Source organism: Lottia gigantea, assembly GCF_000327385.1.
Source record: "Lottia gigantea unplaced genomic scaffold LOTGIsca_33, whole genome shotgun sequence".
Taxonomy (NCBI): domain Eukaryota; kingdom Metazoa; phylum Mollusca; class Gastropoda; family Lottiidae; genus Lottia; species Lottia gigantea.
Genome location: NW_008709110.1, coordinates 1,434,672 through 1,450,178, shown reverse-complemented (window position 1 = coordinate 1,450,178; position 15,507 = coordinate 1,434,672). Strand labels below are relative to the sequence as shown.

Below are 15,507 nucleotides of genomic sequence, written 5' to 3'. Positions count from 1 at the left end.
GCCCCCCCCCCCCCCCCCCCCCCACCCCCTCTCCTCCTGTCGACAGTGTTAAAAAAAACATTGAAGATTTCAATATTTGAGAGATATATCGTAAGTAGGATTATCAATTTCTCATTGATTAGGATTAATCTATAGGACTAACTAGTTTATCCTTTTTGATTTGCACATTTCGCAAGGCTCCTTTGACTAACAGTAAATTTAGTGTTAGTTACATTATGAAACGAACTATAGTCATATTTTTAGCTGCTATGGACGCCTTCTTGATAGCCAGGTAAAAATTTACCTAGATTGTTTTTATGGATTATGTGATAACTGTTGACAATTGCTGTGATTAATGTTTTAAAGTTTAGACTACCTTAACCCGAAAAATGGGGAATGCAGCTCCTGTATCGAGAGAGGTGAAAAATCAGGGCCAGGGACAAGAATTATATGATCTTGTGAATATGAAGGGTGGGGGTACATTAATTGAACTTATGAAGAAGGCAAGAGAGACTAATGACTACACAGAACTTGATACTGAAATTGATAAAATAGGAGAGAAATATCTGTATGAGGATAAAGACTGTAGTATAACTGTTTCTGAACTAATTAACTTTAGAAATAAAAATGACAAGAGTAAATTGGATTTATTTACCAATAGAATAAAACAGAAAAAACAAGATGTTCAGAATTCAATGAAGAAACAAAAAGCAACAGTATTTGGTAATTTTACTATTCTTTTATTAAAATATGTTGCAGCATTTTGAACAGCCTGACAGTGGTTCATGGAGCTAGAGAGCTTGATGCTATTCTGCAAGGATTTGATCGTGGCTTAAGTTGTGGTATTTTTAGCCAACTGTCGAGAATTTTCAATCTAAAGCTTACATGGAAAAGAGTTTATTATTGTTCTCATTCCAATCTGTATGTCCATTCTCTAAATAGTTGTACAGCTTTAAAAATTGTGTAAACAAAATTAGCACTACAACTCTTACATCTTTTAAATTGCTTTCAAATTTTTGGATAAAAATATTATGTTTTGTAGAACAGAAGAATGATATTTGTTGGAAGATAGATAAGAGAGGAACTGTAGGAGAAACTATTCTTCATCTGTGTTTTCTTAATATATCTCGAGCACATTCTGACCTTGCTAAAAGACTGATTAAAAAATATCCTAAAATAATTAATGATATTTATGCTGGAGATGAATATTATGGTAAGGTTATCAATGCTGATAAATAATTTCTAACCTTAGTCGTGGGATAATTTGGTTGTTGAGAATTCAGGGTGCTATACATAACTGACTCTGTATAATATGCTAGGCTTAAGCTTACATTGGTTAATGGTAAATACCCTTCAATGCACATTGTATGGTACTGGACTGCCTGTTTTCATTATCTCCATCAGAGCAGAAAAGTAGTACACAACAGTCCATTTCATTTTTTTTTTCGACATATTTTTAATTCAGGTGAAAATGTCCTACATATGGCTATTGTAAATGAAGATCCTGCCATGGTCAAATTCTTGTTAGATCACGGGGCAGATTGTCGATCTAGAGCTTGTGGAAATTTCTTCTTCCCAGATGACCAGAAGAAGTCAAGGACAGATAATCCTTATCATGAATGGGTTGATGTATCTAGGAAAACAAATTACGAAGGGTAGGGTGATTTTATTATTTTGTGGCATGCTTTATCAACAGTTCAAGTAACTGCTCTTCTACATGGGAAGAGGGGATTTTGGATACAAAAGGAGTTGAAGGATCAAATTTCGACTGTTGAACACTATTACTGATTAGCTTACCAAAAATGGTTCTTGTTTCTGAGACTACTACTGATCAGATGGTGCCCATTTATCTTCAAATATGGGATATTGAACTCTTATTTCCAAACCAGCTTCCCTATTGATACTTCTATATACTATCAACGTCATGAAATGAACTCTTGGAAGTCAGAATACCATTTTGATATGTGAAGCTTATTCATATTTATTGGTTTTCAGCCATGTTTATCTGGGTGAATATCCATTAAGTTTTGCTGCCTGTTTAGGACAAGAGGAGTGTGTGAGGTTATTAATAGCTAAAGATAGAAGTATAAACTCTGGAAGTCAAAATTATTTAGCTAATCTACAAGATGCTAATGGTAATACTGTCTTACATATGTTAGTTATTCAAGATAAAAAGGTTTGTATTCATTTATTTTATTAGTCAGAAACAAACAAAAATCTTTCTCTTAAAGTTATTCTTCAGCTCTTCATTTTTATACGCCCACATCTCTCTATGTATATCGTATATCGTCGGAACCCCTGTCCGTCCGTCGGTCCATCCGTCAACATTTGCTTGTAAACGCTCTAAAATCTAGATTTTTTGATGGAATCAAATGAAATTCGGTATGTGTATACATATTCATAAAACGAAGATCAAGTTCGAATTTGAGCTATTTTCGACCATTATAAGCAGAGTTATTGCCCTTGCCCTAAAATCTTGAATATGCTATTACTCTCTTAGCTTTCAACCGATTTTGATGAAACGTAAAATGGACGTTTCGTTTTTACCATCCGCATGCCGTAGTGGGCGTATTTGGCTGTGGTCCACTATCTTTTGTTTTGCTTTTGCAACGAGTTTGACTGCACACAACACAATTGTAAACAGTGTGAGATTATAGTTGTATTTTATTATTGATTGTTGTTTTACTAACATGTAATATATCAGCACTGATCATCCACTTTGACTATTATGCATGGAAAGTCTCATCCTGAGAATATAAATTGAAACTCCATTAATTCTGAAAGATGGATGCACATCTTTTTGATACAAAATTTCTAAGAGCATTTTGCAGACATGAGATTGTTGTAGAAAAATGGTCGAATCAAAAATAGTTTACAATTGCAAGCTTTTCGAAGTTAATTTTATCATTTTGCAGTACCAGTAATTTAAAAAAAATACTAACTATTCTTAGTTCAAAAGGTTACTCTACGATATTATAAGTGGCTTTGATTTTAAACTTATATTTGAATTATTTATTAAGATGATGGGGACATACAAGATAAATGAGACTAAAAAATATAAGGTATTAGAAATTCTTTTACAGAGGGGAAATAATAATCCTTAACAGATAGCTATAATAATCTGTTAAACTATAAACAGTAATGCCAAGTCTAATATCATATTTCTAAAGACTTTGTTCACAGGTTTATAATATTAAACAGGGTTTTAAATTCTTGGATGAAATCATCAAAATATTTTGGAGTGTATATAGAGAAATGTTTGTATTTCTTGTTAATCTCTTTAAATGTAGATCTATATGTTCTGTTTCACGATTCCTTTGCTGATTACTATACTTTTCATCAAAGAAGTCATAATTAACTCTTAACCAATTAGGCAATACAGGTCAATGTTTCAACTTCAAAAATTCCTCAGAAGTTGTAAAAAAATTTCATTAAAGATAGCATGTGATTGGTTGAATATTTCAAAGACCCAGAACATGAGATGCATAAAAATTTAATCAGATCATGGATGACAAGTGAAGTCACCTGCCAAATGCAATTCACAAAAAAGCATGTAAATTCTGATTAAATTGATTTCCTGTGGAGTAAAAGATGATTGGAGTTGGCATGTCTTACTATATTAACAGTAGTTGTAGATTAGATATAATAATTAGAATATGATAATACCATTCATTTTGGAATATTCAGTACCTTAAACTCAAATCATGTACTTAAGACATTTCTTAGCACGCTCAGTGGAATCTGGACAGATCGACATCAGTAGATACTTTTGTTTGTTCGATGTTGATGAAGCATGCGATCTATGATACAATTTCATTGTTTTTAGTGATCTGTGGAATTAAAGTTTTTAACTCTAAAATTCATTACTGCTAGGGTTATAAACTGGTAAATTGACGTACATTTTTTTATGTATCACCATCTATATTAAAGGCCATGTTATTGTGCATATATTTGCTCCAAAATATTTGACTGGAATGCCACCAGTTATTGACTGAAATATCTTGAAATGAATATACAAATCTAATAGTGCTTAACTGCTTATTAATATCTTCATAATGGTGTTTGCACATTTATACATATATGTAGTATTTGTAGTTGAAACTATTTGGCATATGGGCACATTGATTTGAATAGCACTATACGAATGCACGCTAAGTTAAAATAGCACTTCAAAGGATACTATTATATGCACTATCTATATATTTTCAAATGTTCCTTTTTTTCACCTGTTCACAGGCTGTTCGTTGTATTGATAGAGAGGTTTGTTCATTTTACATCACCTTCTTTCACCATTTTTATTCATCACCTATCTATCCTATCTATTCACTGTCTATAAACATTACATAGTCTTTTTGTTGTTGTTTCCTGTATTTGTAAATGTAAGCTTTTTAAAAGTGGCAGAGCTTATTGATTTACAGATTTTTTGGGAAATTATATATTAAAAATTTAGATATTAGTGAACATTTTTTGAAAATTGCAATTTTTTGCCAAAATTATTGGTAAATAAATGTTGAGTTATGTTTTCCATGATGAAGATTTGATCCTCAGCAAACAAGCTAGCTTGCTATTGACTTATTTATCTTGAGAACTGACCTGATGTTTTATGATCATTTTTCTGTATATGGACTAGGACTTGTTAAATATTACTTGTTATATATAGTAAGAAATTAAAAGGGCATGTACTGTACTGTATGTTTATGTCCTGTAATTCATGTTGAATTAATTTTTTTTTAAATGCACCCTTTAAGTCATCCTTTCAGTTTGCTTTGAAATTTGTGAATTATTTTGTACAAATAAATACAAAGAAATTAATTTTCTAAATCTGATGTAGTGGAATAATGTGTGATTGTTATTGACATGTTTCATTACTTCTCAATAAAATGCATTTACTTTTATGAGGCAAATTGTTATATTTGTATTATATATATTTAATTCAATATGAGAAAATTTAATTTGAAAGTTTGTATTATTGAATGATATTAAGAGAGAATTTATGATCAAGTCACATGGAGAGAATAATGGAGATATTTCAGATTTTAAGAAAGTGTTTTTATTTAGGATATTTATTTTTAGGATACTCAGTCAGGTCTTGTCATCATAGATTTTATAGTTATAGTTGTTTTTAGGATGTTGTCTATTATCATTTTAAAAAGCTTGTAATTTACAAAAAATTCCATATCATGTCATATCTTTCTTCTATTTCAGAGTATGTTTGATATTGTTTATGAACTAGGTGGTAGTTTAAATATTAGAAATCGTCAAGGTTTGACACCATTAACACTAGCTGCTAAATTAGCTAGAAAAGATGTAAGTGTTATTTTATATTATCAGACACAACTTAAATTGATATGTTCAAAATTTTATACTTTTCTTCTTGTAGAAGAGTATTATCTTGTCTCTTCTAATGAGTTACAATACTTTTAATTCTCATACTATTGATTTCTTACCTGTAATGTCATTGTTCCAATTTTGATGGGAACATTTGGATGAAATGTGATTCAGTTTTGGGATTTGATCCCAGAAAAGATTGAGATTTAGATTATTCTGGTTTTTCTGTGCAGTAAAGGGGGCTAAAAGGTTTGACATGATTTAGTTGTTCAGATGGGACAATAAGTTGAGCTACAATGTTCACAGATCACGTTGGAAATTGAAAAAGAGCAGACTCAGGCTGGTTTCCTGGTGATTTATGGCTTTTCACTCTGACAACTTACATGAATTATATTACTTAATTGATCATTTGATGAAAAACCATCATTTCTTTCAGATGTATGAACATATTTTAGAGAAGGAGCGCAAGGAGTTTTGGAAGTATGGTAATGTAACATGTGCAGGCTATCCATTAGATCATATAGATACCATATCAACTGGGGGAGAAATCAACTTTAATTCAGCACTCAATCTTATTGTTTATGGGGTAAGTTTGTGAAACAGAATATATCTTCAGAACATTTGCAAATCTGAATAATTACTTTCAAATTGAAAAACAGGGTTTAATAGAATGCTCATTGAAATGACAGTTCATGATGTTGGACTAGAGAAAGGAAACCCTGTCATAAGAAAAGTGCAGTACCTAGCACCAATTTTGACAATTTGTGTTTGTAGTCAATCATTATTAAATCATTTTAAAGGGGCAGATCCATTCAAACCTTAGTCTCTGAAACAAACGTGAATTTTTAGCCACGCTAATAGTATTCAAAGCTCACGGTCGAAATTTGAACATTCATTTGAAAGCTAAAATGATATAATATATAGAACGTGGAATTTCTAGTTTAAAGTTTATTTGAAGACAATATTTGTGCAGTTGTTCTAAAGACTAGTTACATATGTTCAAGATCCAATTCAACCCAAAAGAAATTGGCAAACCATAGTAGGAGAACTGGTAGGATTTATTTATTTAGTATGGTTTGGGAGGCATAAGCCTAAATAGATTAAACAACCTGATAGTGTAACTGATGTTTTTACAGGAAGAACAGGGTCATATAGATATGATGGAAGGTTTAGTTGAAAATTTATTACGAGAAAAATGGAAAACTTTTATTCGCTACAGGTATATTATCCCAAATATAAACAATTATTAAAAATATAATCATAGAATATGAATGTTTTGAAAATAGAAGACATTTTACCAGTACAAAATAAACCTTGGAATTGAGAGGAGAAGCTGTGGTGGCTCAGTGAGTTAGACGCTTGCTCACTACCTGAAGGTCCAGGATTCCATCCGGGCAAAATTTCGACCCACTATCCCCAAGTCAGTGATGCAATATGGAGGGGCTCAAATAAGGACAAAAACCAAGGCCCATGAATAATCAGGCTGTGCATAAAGATCTGTCTTAAATCTACAGTTCTACAGTCAGTCACTCAGAAGCACCTATGCAACTAGGTTAGTTAACCTGGAATCAGAAATCCATATTGCTAATAAGTAATAATTTTTATGAATGATTAGTTTTAATTAAACTACATGGATATTCGTTTGTTCAGACAGGAACAAATTTTATCCACATCAAATTAGAAAAATGGTACTGTGTAAAATGAATTTTGAATGGTTACCGTACATTATTTTTACATTCTATTTGTTGCAGGTTTTACCGACGATTTATAGTATTTTCTCTCTATTTTCTGGCATTTACTGCTGCATTTTTCTTGAGGCCAGGAAAAGATTTATGTTTGATTGCTACCAATACAACTAATATAAATTATTGTGATATACATGCTGAAAATAGAACCATGGACCCTTGTTATTTATTGGTTCCCTATCGTAATGAAGATATCGTGAGTTCATATTTATTCAAATCTTGACTACTTTACTTATGAACATTTGCCATATTTACAAGAACAACGCATCATCATATCTGTATTATTTAAATTCTCTAAACCTCATCAGACATTATCAGGTATTTGAAAAGTAAAATTTGATTGTATTGTCTTTGTCACATACAGATCAGTTAAAAACAAACCAAGGCCAAGTTGAGCCACAAAATAGTGAGGAGATAAAATTGTATTTTTGATTCAAGATTAGATTGGCCGCTCTCTATTGCACAAGCATAAACTCACCCCTGCTCTCTAAAATTTAAATATCTTATGGTTTCTATTTCAGGTAAGATTAACATTAGAGGTGTGTGTATTAGTAGCTGCTATAGTGTATATTTTATTATCTATGAGAGAAATCAAACATCAAGGTTTTAAATGTTTCTTTAATACTTTAGTAAGTATCTATATTTTTGTTATAGGACTATGTTTATCAAGCCAAATAGAAATTTTGTTTTATTCTCAAATTCATGAGTTATCTCAATGACATTCAAAAGAGAGTTTCTATCCTTTGTTTGTGTTTCAGATACACTAATATCTATTATTTACAGCATTTCATTTCTTAAAGCTTTGAATATTCCTGTTACTAGATCATATTTTAAAAATTGCACCATAAAATTTTTTGCCTCCCTTTAATATAAAAACCTCTTTATAAGGTTACAAATACATGTGCATAAAACATTTCAATGTTGTAAATGTCAAATAGAATTACAAACTAACTCAAGGTTTTATTGTAATTTCTTCAAAAGGTCAGGTTATTAATTAAAACAGATTCAACTCAATTATTCTGTAAACTATATTTCAGACAGGAGCCCCAGCTAAGGCGTTGTTTTTATTATCCTGTATATTTGTATTGTTGATGTTACCAGGAAGAGCATCGTGTTCACATCAGTATGAAGATTATATGGCAGTATTTGCTATACTCTGTACAGCGCCATATTTTCTATTTTTCTGTCGGTATGTATATATTGATTTTATCCTCAAGATTTATCACAACTTCAATAGAATTTATAATTCCTTCCTTTCTTGAAATTTTCTTTCAGTTTATTTCAATGATGGGTGACAGGTCTGAATGCAAATTCATTTTTTTTGTTAATTTTCAGAGGTTTTCGCACTGTTGGTCCGTTTGTTGTTATGATCTATAAAATGATCAAAGGAGATTTACTTCGTTTTGTTATTATTTATGTTATTTTTCTCATTGGATTTTCACAAGGTAAGTTTTAGTAATTATGTACAAAGGGAAAATTGGATGGAGTTCTATATTATATCAAAAAGTCATGACTTCTATTGAAAATTTTAAGTAGCTCAATCCTCACTCCTCCTTATTGAGTCTTGAATCATCTGAAACTTTCATTAAGATTTATTCTCCTATTGCATTAATTTCTATCATGCTCACACTCTGACAATTACAAACATATATAGATAGTATGTCAACTCAGTGATGTGGTTTGGGCATTGTCCTGTCTCAAATTATCTAATGGACCAACAACAAATTTTATTTCTTTAATTTTGTTTGCTTTCAGCCATGTTTATAGTGTTTCGTGAGGTTGAAAATAGTCCCTTTAATAGTATAGGTGAATCTATTGTTGCTATGTTTGTCATGTCAGTTGGACAGTTTGCAGATTTCTATGATTCACTAATAGAATCTAAACATATGATCATGGGCAGAGTATGATTACGTTTTAAGTTGAAACCAATATCACCTCTATATACTAACCTTCTAACCTAAAAATATTAGCCTTTTAATTACTGTTGGTGGATTAAGAGGCATTTTATAAACAGCATGAATGATTGTTAGGGGAATTGCTAATTTAAACATTTTACTACTAGTAGGCTCAAACATAGAATTCTTTAAAAGACAATTGTCAACATATTTTTTCACCAGCTGTTTTTCATAGCTCTATTAGAGTAGCTGTATCAGGTTTGGTTCTCTCTTATTTCAACAATGTAGGGTGAAATGTTTCTCATGTGCAGTTTTACCAATGACATCATAATATTGATAATATTTGCATATGTAAATATGTTTATCATTAGATTACTAATTTTTGGATTTAATGATATATAATCGATATTATGTAACTGCTGACTTTTAGTAACAAACTTTCAAAAAGCTAAAAAAAAAAATAACTCTACAGAATTACCAGTACAATTCCCTTGACAATATAAAAACTTTCATACTTTGCCTTGTTTGTTTGTTAATTGTTGTATTAACCAATGACTAACCTGAATACAGCATTAAACAATTAACCCAACCTTTGTCTAATCCATAATAGATCCAGCTTTGCTAGACTTAGCTTCATTGATATATAGAAATTTAGAAGTCTGATTAGATTAGAGCTAGTAGAAAGGAGATAGAAGTTGTTTTGAATTTTATCAATTTCAGCCATGTTTATTCAATTCCGCCATCTTGATAATGTTTTTGCGGACCCTGCTGAATCAATATTAGCTATGTTTACTATGTCCGCTGGACAATTTGAAGATTTTTATGATCATTTTGATGAATTAGAGCCTGGCTTTAGTGCCCTAGTGAAAGTAAGTCCTGCATACCTAAAACCTACACCAGTAGTATCTTACAATTTATCCTAATTTACCTACAATCTGATTATATATACATCTTCAATTTTGTTTCTTTTTTTTCCCTCGGTTCTTTTGTACGTCTTTTATAGTGTTTTAATTGGTTAAAATGAAGAATGATCCAAACAAAAAAGGATATTGTCATCTAAATCTTTCCTTATTTCAGCTATGCATATTCCTTTCAAAATGGAATTATGATGTATGCTTCTACTTCAATTCAACTGAAGCTTACTTCAGACTGAGAGAGTATAAACACTCTGGACGTATACCCATGTTTTATGAATATTTTTTAATTACTTGGAAATTGACTTTCTGATATTCTGAAAAGTGCTATGCATAGCTAAAAATGAGCTCAAACAGCTGCTGAAGCAAATATTTACAAGACCTTAATGAGACCACAATGATATCTTGAGCTGTATTTTAATCAAATTGCTTACCCTTGCTTTTAGATAGAACAGAAACTTTAGTTGTTGAATAACTGTATAAATCTTTCATGTAGAATTATTGAGAATAATCTAATTGTAATACAAATCACAAATATTATTGAGTTATTGCACTTTAAACACATAATAATTTTATTGATAGATTTATTATTTCTTCTTGTAAAATATTATAAAAAAGTCACAAATGAGCACCATCTTTGTATGTTATTAGCACTATAAACAGCTTGCCTATTTTTACACAATATTTGACTAATCTTTAACAGCTATTTATTTTCTAATTTATTTCATTTTCATTATCTTTATTCACATTATAGTCTTTGAAAAGGAAACAAAATTATGGGGTTTTACATTCCGTATGATGCATCTTAGGGAAATTTATTGGCATTTTATATACTATCATTTATCACCTTATGCGATCCAAAAATAATTTTCCTCTCCTGTGCGATTTTTGATTTTGCATTTTTATAATTTAAAGGGATTGTTAAGAGGTTTTCTAAAAATTGTATGTATATTACATCACTATTGCAAATTATTTGCAGCTTTTACTTTAGTTGTTCTTGGATGATTTTCAAATATGGGATCAAAATAATTTTGGGCCCTAAAAACTATTGGGAAAAATAGATAATGGGCACAATTTGCATCAGCATCTTAAAATACAATTTTTAGGAAAAGAATTTTCTTATTAATATCTACCTAGATATTGCTTGATTTTAGCAATTATTGTATTCTACAGATAATATTTATGGTGTATATGGTATTAGTAACATTATTATTAGTCAATATGTTAATTGCTATGATGGGAAATACATATCAACTTATTGCTAGTACAGAAAAAGAATGGTTAAGACAGGTATGAATTTACTGGATGAATAATATTACAACAATTATGTATATCTTAGCGAAAGTCGTAATTTGACAATCAGTCTCTCAGACTCTAGATTGTACCTTCAAAAATTTCCAACATCAGTCCTCCACTAATTAAGGGCTTGACAATAAACTATAGCTTTGTGCTACAGACTGAACACTTGTCACATTTGTTCATACCACATCATTTAATTGTCAAGTTTGTAGTAAACACTGGAATCCATTTGTTTAAATATTTGTTGTACAATTCCTTCATAATTGTTGATATGTCATTCGATAACAAAGACATATTGAAATATTTCAGTGGGCAAAGATTGTACTAGTAGTAGAACAAAGTGTCAGTGAGGAGAAAAGATTGTTAAAACAGAAATTGTATTCTGAACCAAGTTCCTCTGTACCCAATGGCCGTGTATTAGTTGTACGTTCACATCAAACGGTATGTTTCATTGTCATTCTCCATTATACTGTCAAAATTTGTTGAACCTATAAAAAATACCTCTCAAAATATCTTGAACCTGTATTACCTCTCAAAATATCTTGAACCTATAGTACCTCTCAAAATATCTTGAACCCATATTTCATCTCAAAATATCTTGAACCCATATTTCATCTCAAAATATCTTGAACCCATATTTCATCCATATTTCATCTCAAAATATCTTGAACCTATATTTCAGCTCAAAATATCTTGAACCTATATTACATCTCAAAATATCTTGAACCTATATTACCTGTCAAAATATCTTGAACCTATATTACATCTCAAAATATCTTGAACCTATATTACATCTCAAAATATCTTGAACCTATATTACCTGTCAAAATATCGTGAACCTATATTACCTGTCAAAGTATCTTGAACCTGTAAAATACCTCTCAAAATATCTTGAACAAATATTACATCTCATAATATCTTGAACCCATATTTCATATCTAAATATCTTGAACCTATATTACATCTCAAAATATCTTGAACTTATATTTCATTTCAAAATATCTTGAACTTATATTACCTCTCAAAATATCTTGAACTTATATTACATCTCAAAATATCTTAAACCTATATTTCATCTCAAAATACCTTGAACCTATATTTCATCTCAAAATACCTTGAACCTGAATTACTTGTCAAAATATCTTGAACCTATATTACATCTCAATATATCTTGAACCTGAATTACCTGTCAAAATATCTTGAACCTATATTACATCTCAAAATATCTTGAACTTATATTGCATCTCAAAATGTCTTGAACCTATATTACATCTCAAAATATCTTGAACTTATATTGCATCTCAAAATGTCTTGAACCTATATTTCAACTCAAAATATCTTGAACCTGAATTACTTGTCAAAATATCTTGAACCTATATTTCATCTCAATATATCTTGAACCTGAATTACCTGTCAAAATATCTGGAACCTATATTACATCTCAAAATATCTTGAACTTATATTGCATCTCAAAATGTCTTGAACCTATATTACATCTCAAAATATCTTGCACTTATATTACATCTCAAAATATCTTGAACTTATATTACATCTCAAAATATCTTGAACTTATATTACATTTCAAAATATCTTGAACCTATAAAATACCTCTCAAAATATCTTGAACCTATATAATACCTCTCAAAATATCTTGAACCTATAAAATACCTCTCAAAATATCTTGAACCTATATAATACCTCTCAAAATATCTTGAACCTATAAAATACCTCTCAAAGTATCTTGAACCTATATAATACCTCTCAAAATATCTTGAACCTATAAAATACCTCTCAAAATATCTTGAACTTATATAATACCTCTCAAAATATCTTGAACCTATAAAATACCTCTCAAAATATCTTGAACTTATATTACATCTCCAAATATCTTGAACCTATATTACATTTCAAAATATCTTGAACCTATAAAATACCTCTCAAAATATCTTGAACCTATATAATACCTCTCAAAATATCTTGAACCTATAAAATACCTCTCAAAATATCTTGAACCTATATAATACCTCTCAAAATATCTTGAACCTATAAAATACCTCTCAAAATATCTTGAACCTATATAATACCTCTCAAAATATCTTGAACCTATAAAATACCTCTCAAAATATCTTGAACTTATATTACATCTCCAAATATCTTGAACCTATAAAATACCTCTCAAAGTATCTTGAACTTATATTATATCTCAAAATATCTTGAACCTATAAAATACCTATCAAAGTATCTTGCACTTACATTATATCTCAAAATATCTGGATCTTAATTTACCTTTTAAAATATCTTGATTTCTTATGTTTTATAATAGTTTAAAGATAAATATTTGTTTATTTTTAGGATAAGGACAGAGAAGAAGAAGAAAGACTGAGACAATTCCACAAGCAACAACAGAAAAAGAAGAAAAAGAAGATTAAAATCAGACAAATTTCTTCACCTCAGTTATTCAGTGAATCTGATGCTGCTGTTGGGAAAATTAATATTTAATGTCTTTTGAAATAATATTTTCATATTTGTTCAGACAGACAATCCTGCCAAAACAAATTTTTTAGTTGTATTTTTATTTATTTCTAACTGTGATACAATTACTGAATTGTTACTTTGGACGCTCCATTAACAAGTTTTATCAAGTTAAATGGATAGTTTTATAGATCTTTTCATAGAAACAAGCGTGCACCATACATTTTGTCTTTGATCACAAAAAGAAAGCACGAAACTCTGTGATCCTGAAACTGTTAGTTTAATGAAATTTTATTTGAAATGAAACAGACTTCAATTATATTTTAAAGAATAAATTGATATAATGTTTACATAGCCTAATCAATCATTAACATTGTATAAATTCTTCACTGTAACATAACACAGTGGCGTCAGCTATAAAAACACTATATACATCGGCTACCTGTACTCGCGTGTTGCTTGAACTTCTCATATAAAAATTCTGATATAAGCAGTAATATGATGTTACTACACTCAATAATCAAAGTAAGAGGTTTAGTCAAATATTTAATATATTTTTATCACATAATGTATCAAAATTTATGCTAACTAATCAAAAACAATATTAAACATTGGATGACTGTACAGTGGTTGAAAATTATTGTGACCTGAAATGAAAATAGTGGTGCACAACACTTCCTCTAATAATGGATGGCAAGTGACAATAATACACAAAATTAAAGATCTAGATTGCATTTAAACCATATTTTACTGTTACTTTTCATACTGATACAGGCAGTGCTTCTATTTGATAAATATACAGGTATCGTAGTTAGGATTGAAGATTAGAATCGTGTTTCCAAACTTCTTAGTCATACAGACAATATCTTGTGTTCAAAATTACAAGTGTATCGAAAACCTTAAAACATCTGCATTCCCCACTTTATCAATTTAAGAGAAAATTTTATCCTCGATTCAATCCACAATTGTATTAACACTTTCTAAAAATACTTTACTGACTAATAGAGCACAGTTTCAGCTATCCCAATATCTTTAAAAAATTCCTTTAGTAGAACCGCTTTTATCGAAATATGGGGCTCTTAAGTCTGGCAAACCAAGAATTTCTCTTAAATCTTGCTTTGTATCATTTGTATTTGTTGACCCTGCCTTATATCACTTTCTACAGTTCATGCAAATTACATCATATACAAAATAATGCTAAAACAGAAATGATTATAAGATAATGAACTCTTTTGCCGTCACCAGAAGAAGGACAGACATCAGATGGTCCTTGCAATACTTTATCTAAACACTTATTCCAATATAACACCTCTCTCTCTCTATAATTCCGATCAAGTGTGATATAAACATGTTCATTAGAACTATTAATTCGGAAGAATGCTTTCTCACTTGATGTATATGTTGGAATTGAAACATCAGACTCTTTGATAGATGGTTTACTGAAATAACAATAAGGTCATTCACATATTACATATAATTCACTAATGATCATTTAATGGCAAATTCTTATGTAATTCTTAATGTTCAACACCACCAGGAAGCTTTAGCAATAGTTCACGAACACCATTCATATCTTCAGCTGTAGGTCTTACAATTCCACTAAAACTAATCACTTTGTGATAAAGTTTATCTTCATGATTGGAAGACTCCAAAAGAAATAGTTATACCTACCCATTTTTAACAAATGATGAAAACATTTGAATATATGAATTACTGACAATCCTGTCTTCATTGTTATAACCTAAATGGTGATGACCAATAAATGGCGAACCAAAGAAGTAGAATAAATCTTCTCCATGTGGTACTCCTGAAAAGTAGATGTTTTGATCACAAATAATTTAATGGGCATTTCGTGAAATGTTTGAAAGTTATCTT

At 30.1% G+C, this 15,507-nt stretch overlaps 1 protein-coding gene across 1 annotated transcript; it reads left to right on the top strand.

Moving 5' to 3' along the window:
• Positions 1–368: 368 nt before the first annotated feature.
• On the top strand, positions 369–13,720 carry LOTGIDRAFT_216486 (hypothetical protein; the record flags this gene model as incomplete). The annotated part of the gene is made up of 15 exons (XM_009058266.1): positions 369–702; positions 1,022–1,192; positions 1,445–1,634; positions 1,975–2,155; positions 5,185–5,286; positions 5,744–5,893; positions 6,444–6,526; positions 7,059–7,248; positions 7,574–7,685; positions 8,094–8,241; positions 8,388–8,497; positions 8,808–8,953; positions 11,035–11,151; positions 11,470–11,601; positions 13,513–13,720. The coding sequence occupies 15 exons, from the start codon at positions 369–371 to the stop codon at positions 13,657–13,659; spliced, it is 2,313 nt and encodes a 770-aa protein (XP_009056514.1). The 3' UTR covers positions 13,660–13,720.
• Positions 13,721–15,507: the final 1,787 nt, after the last annotated feature.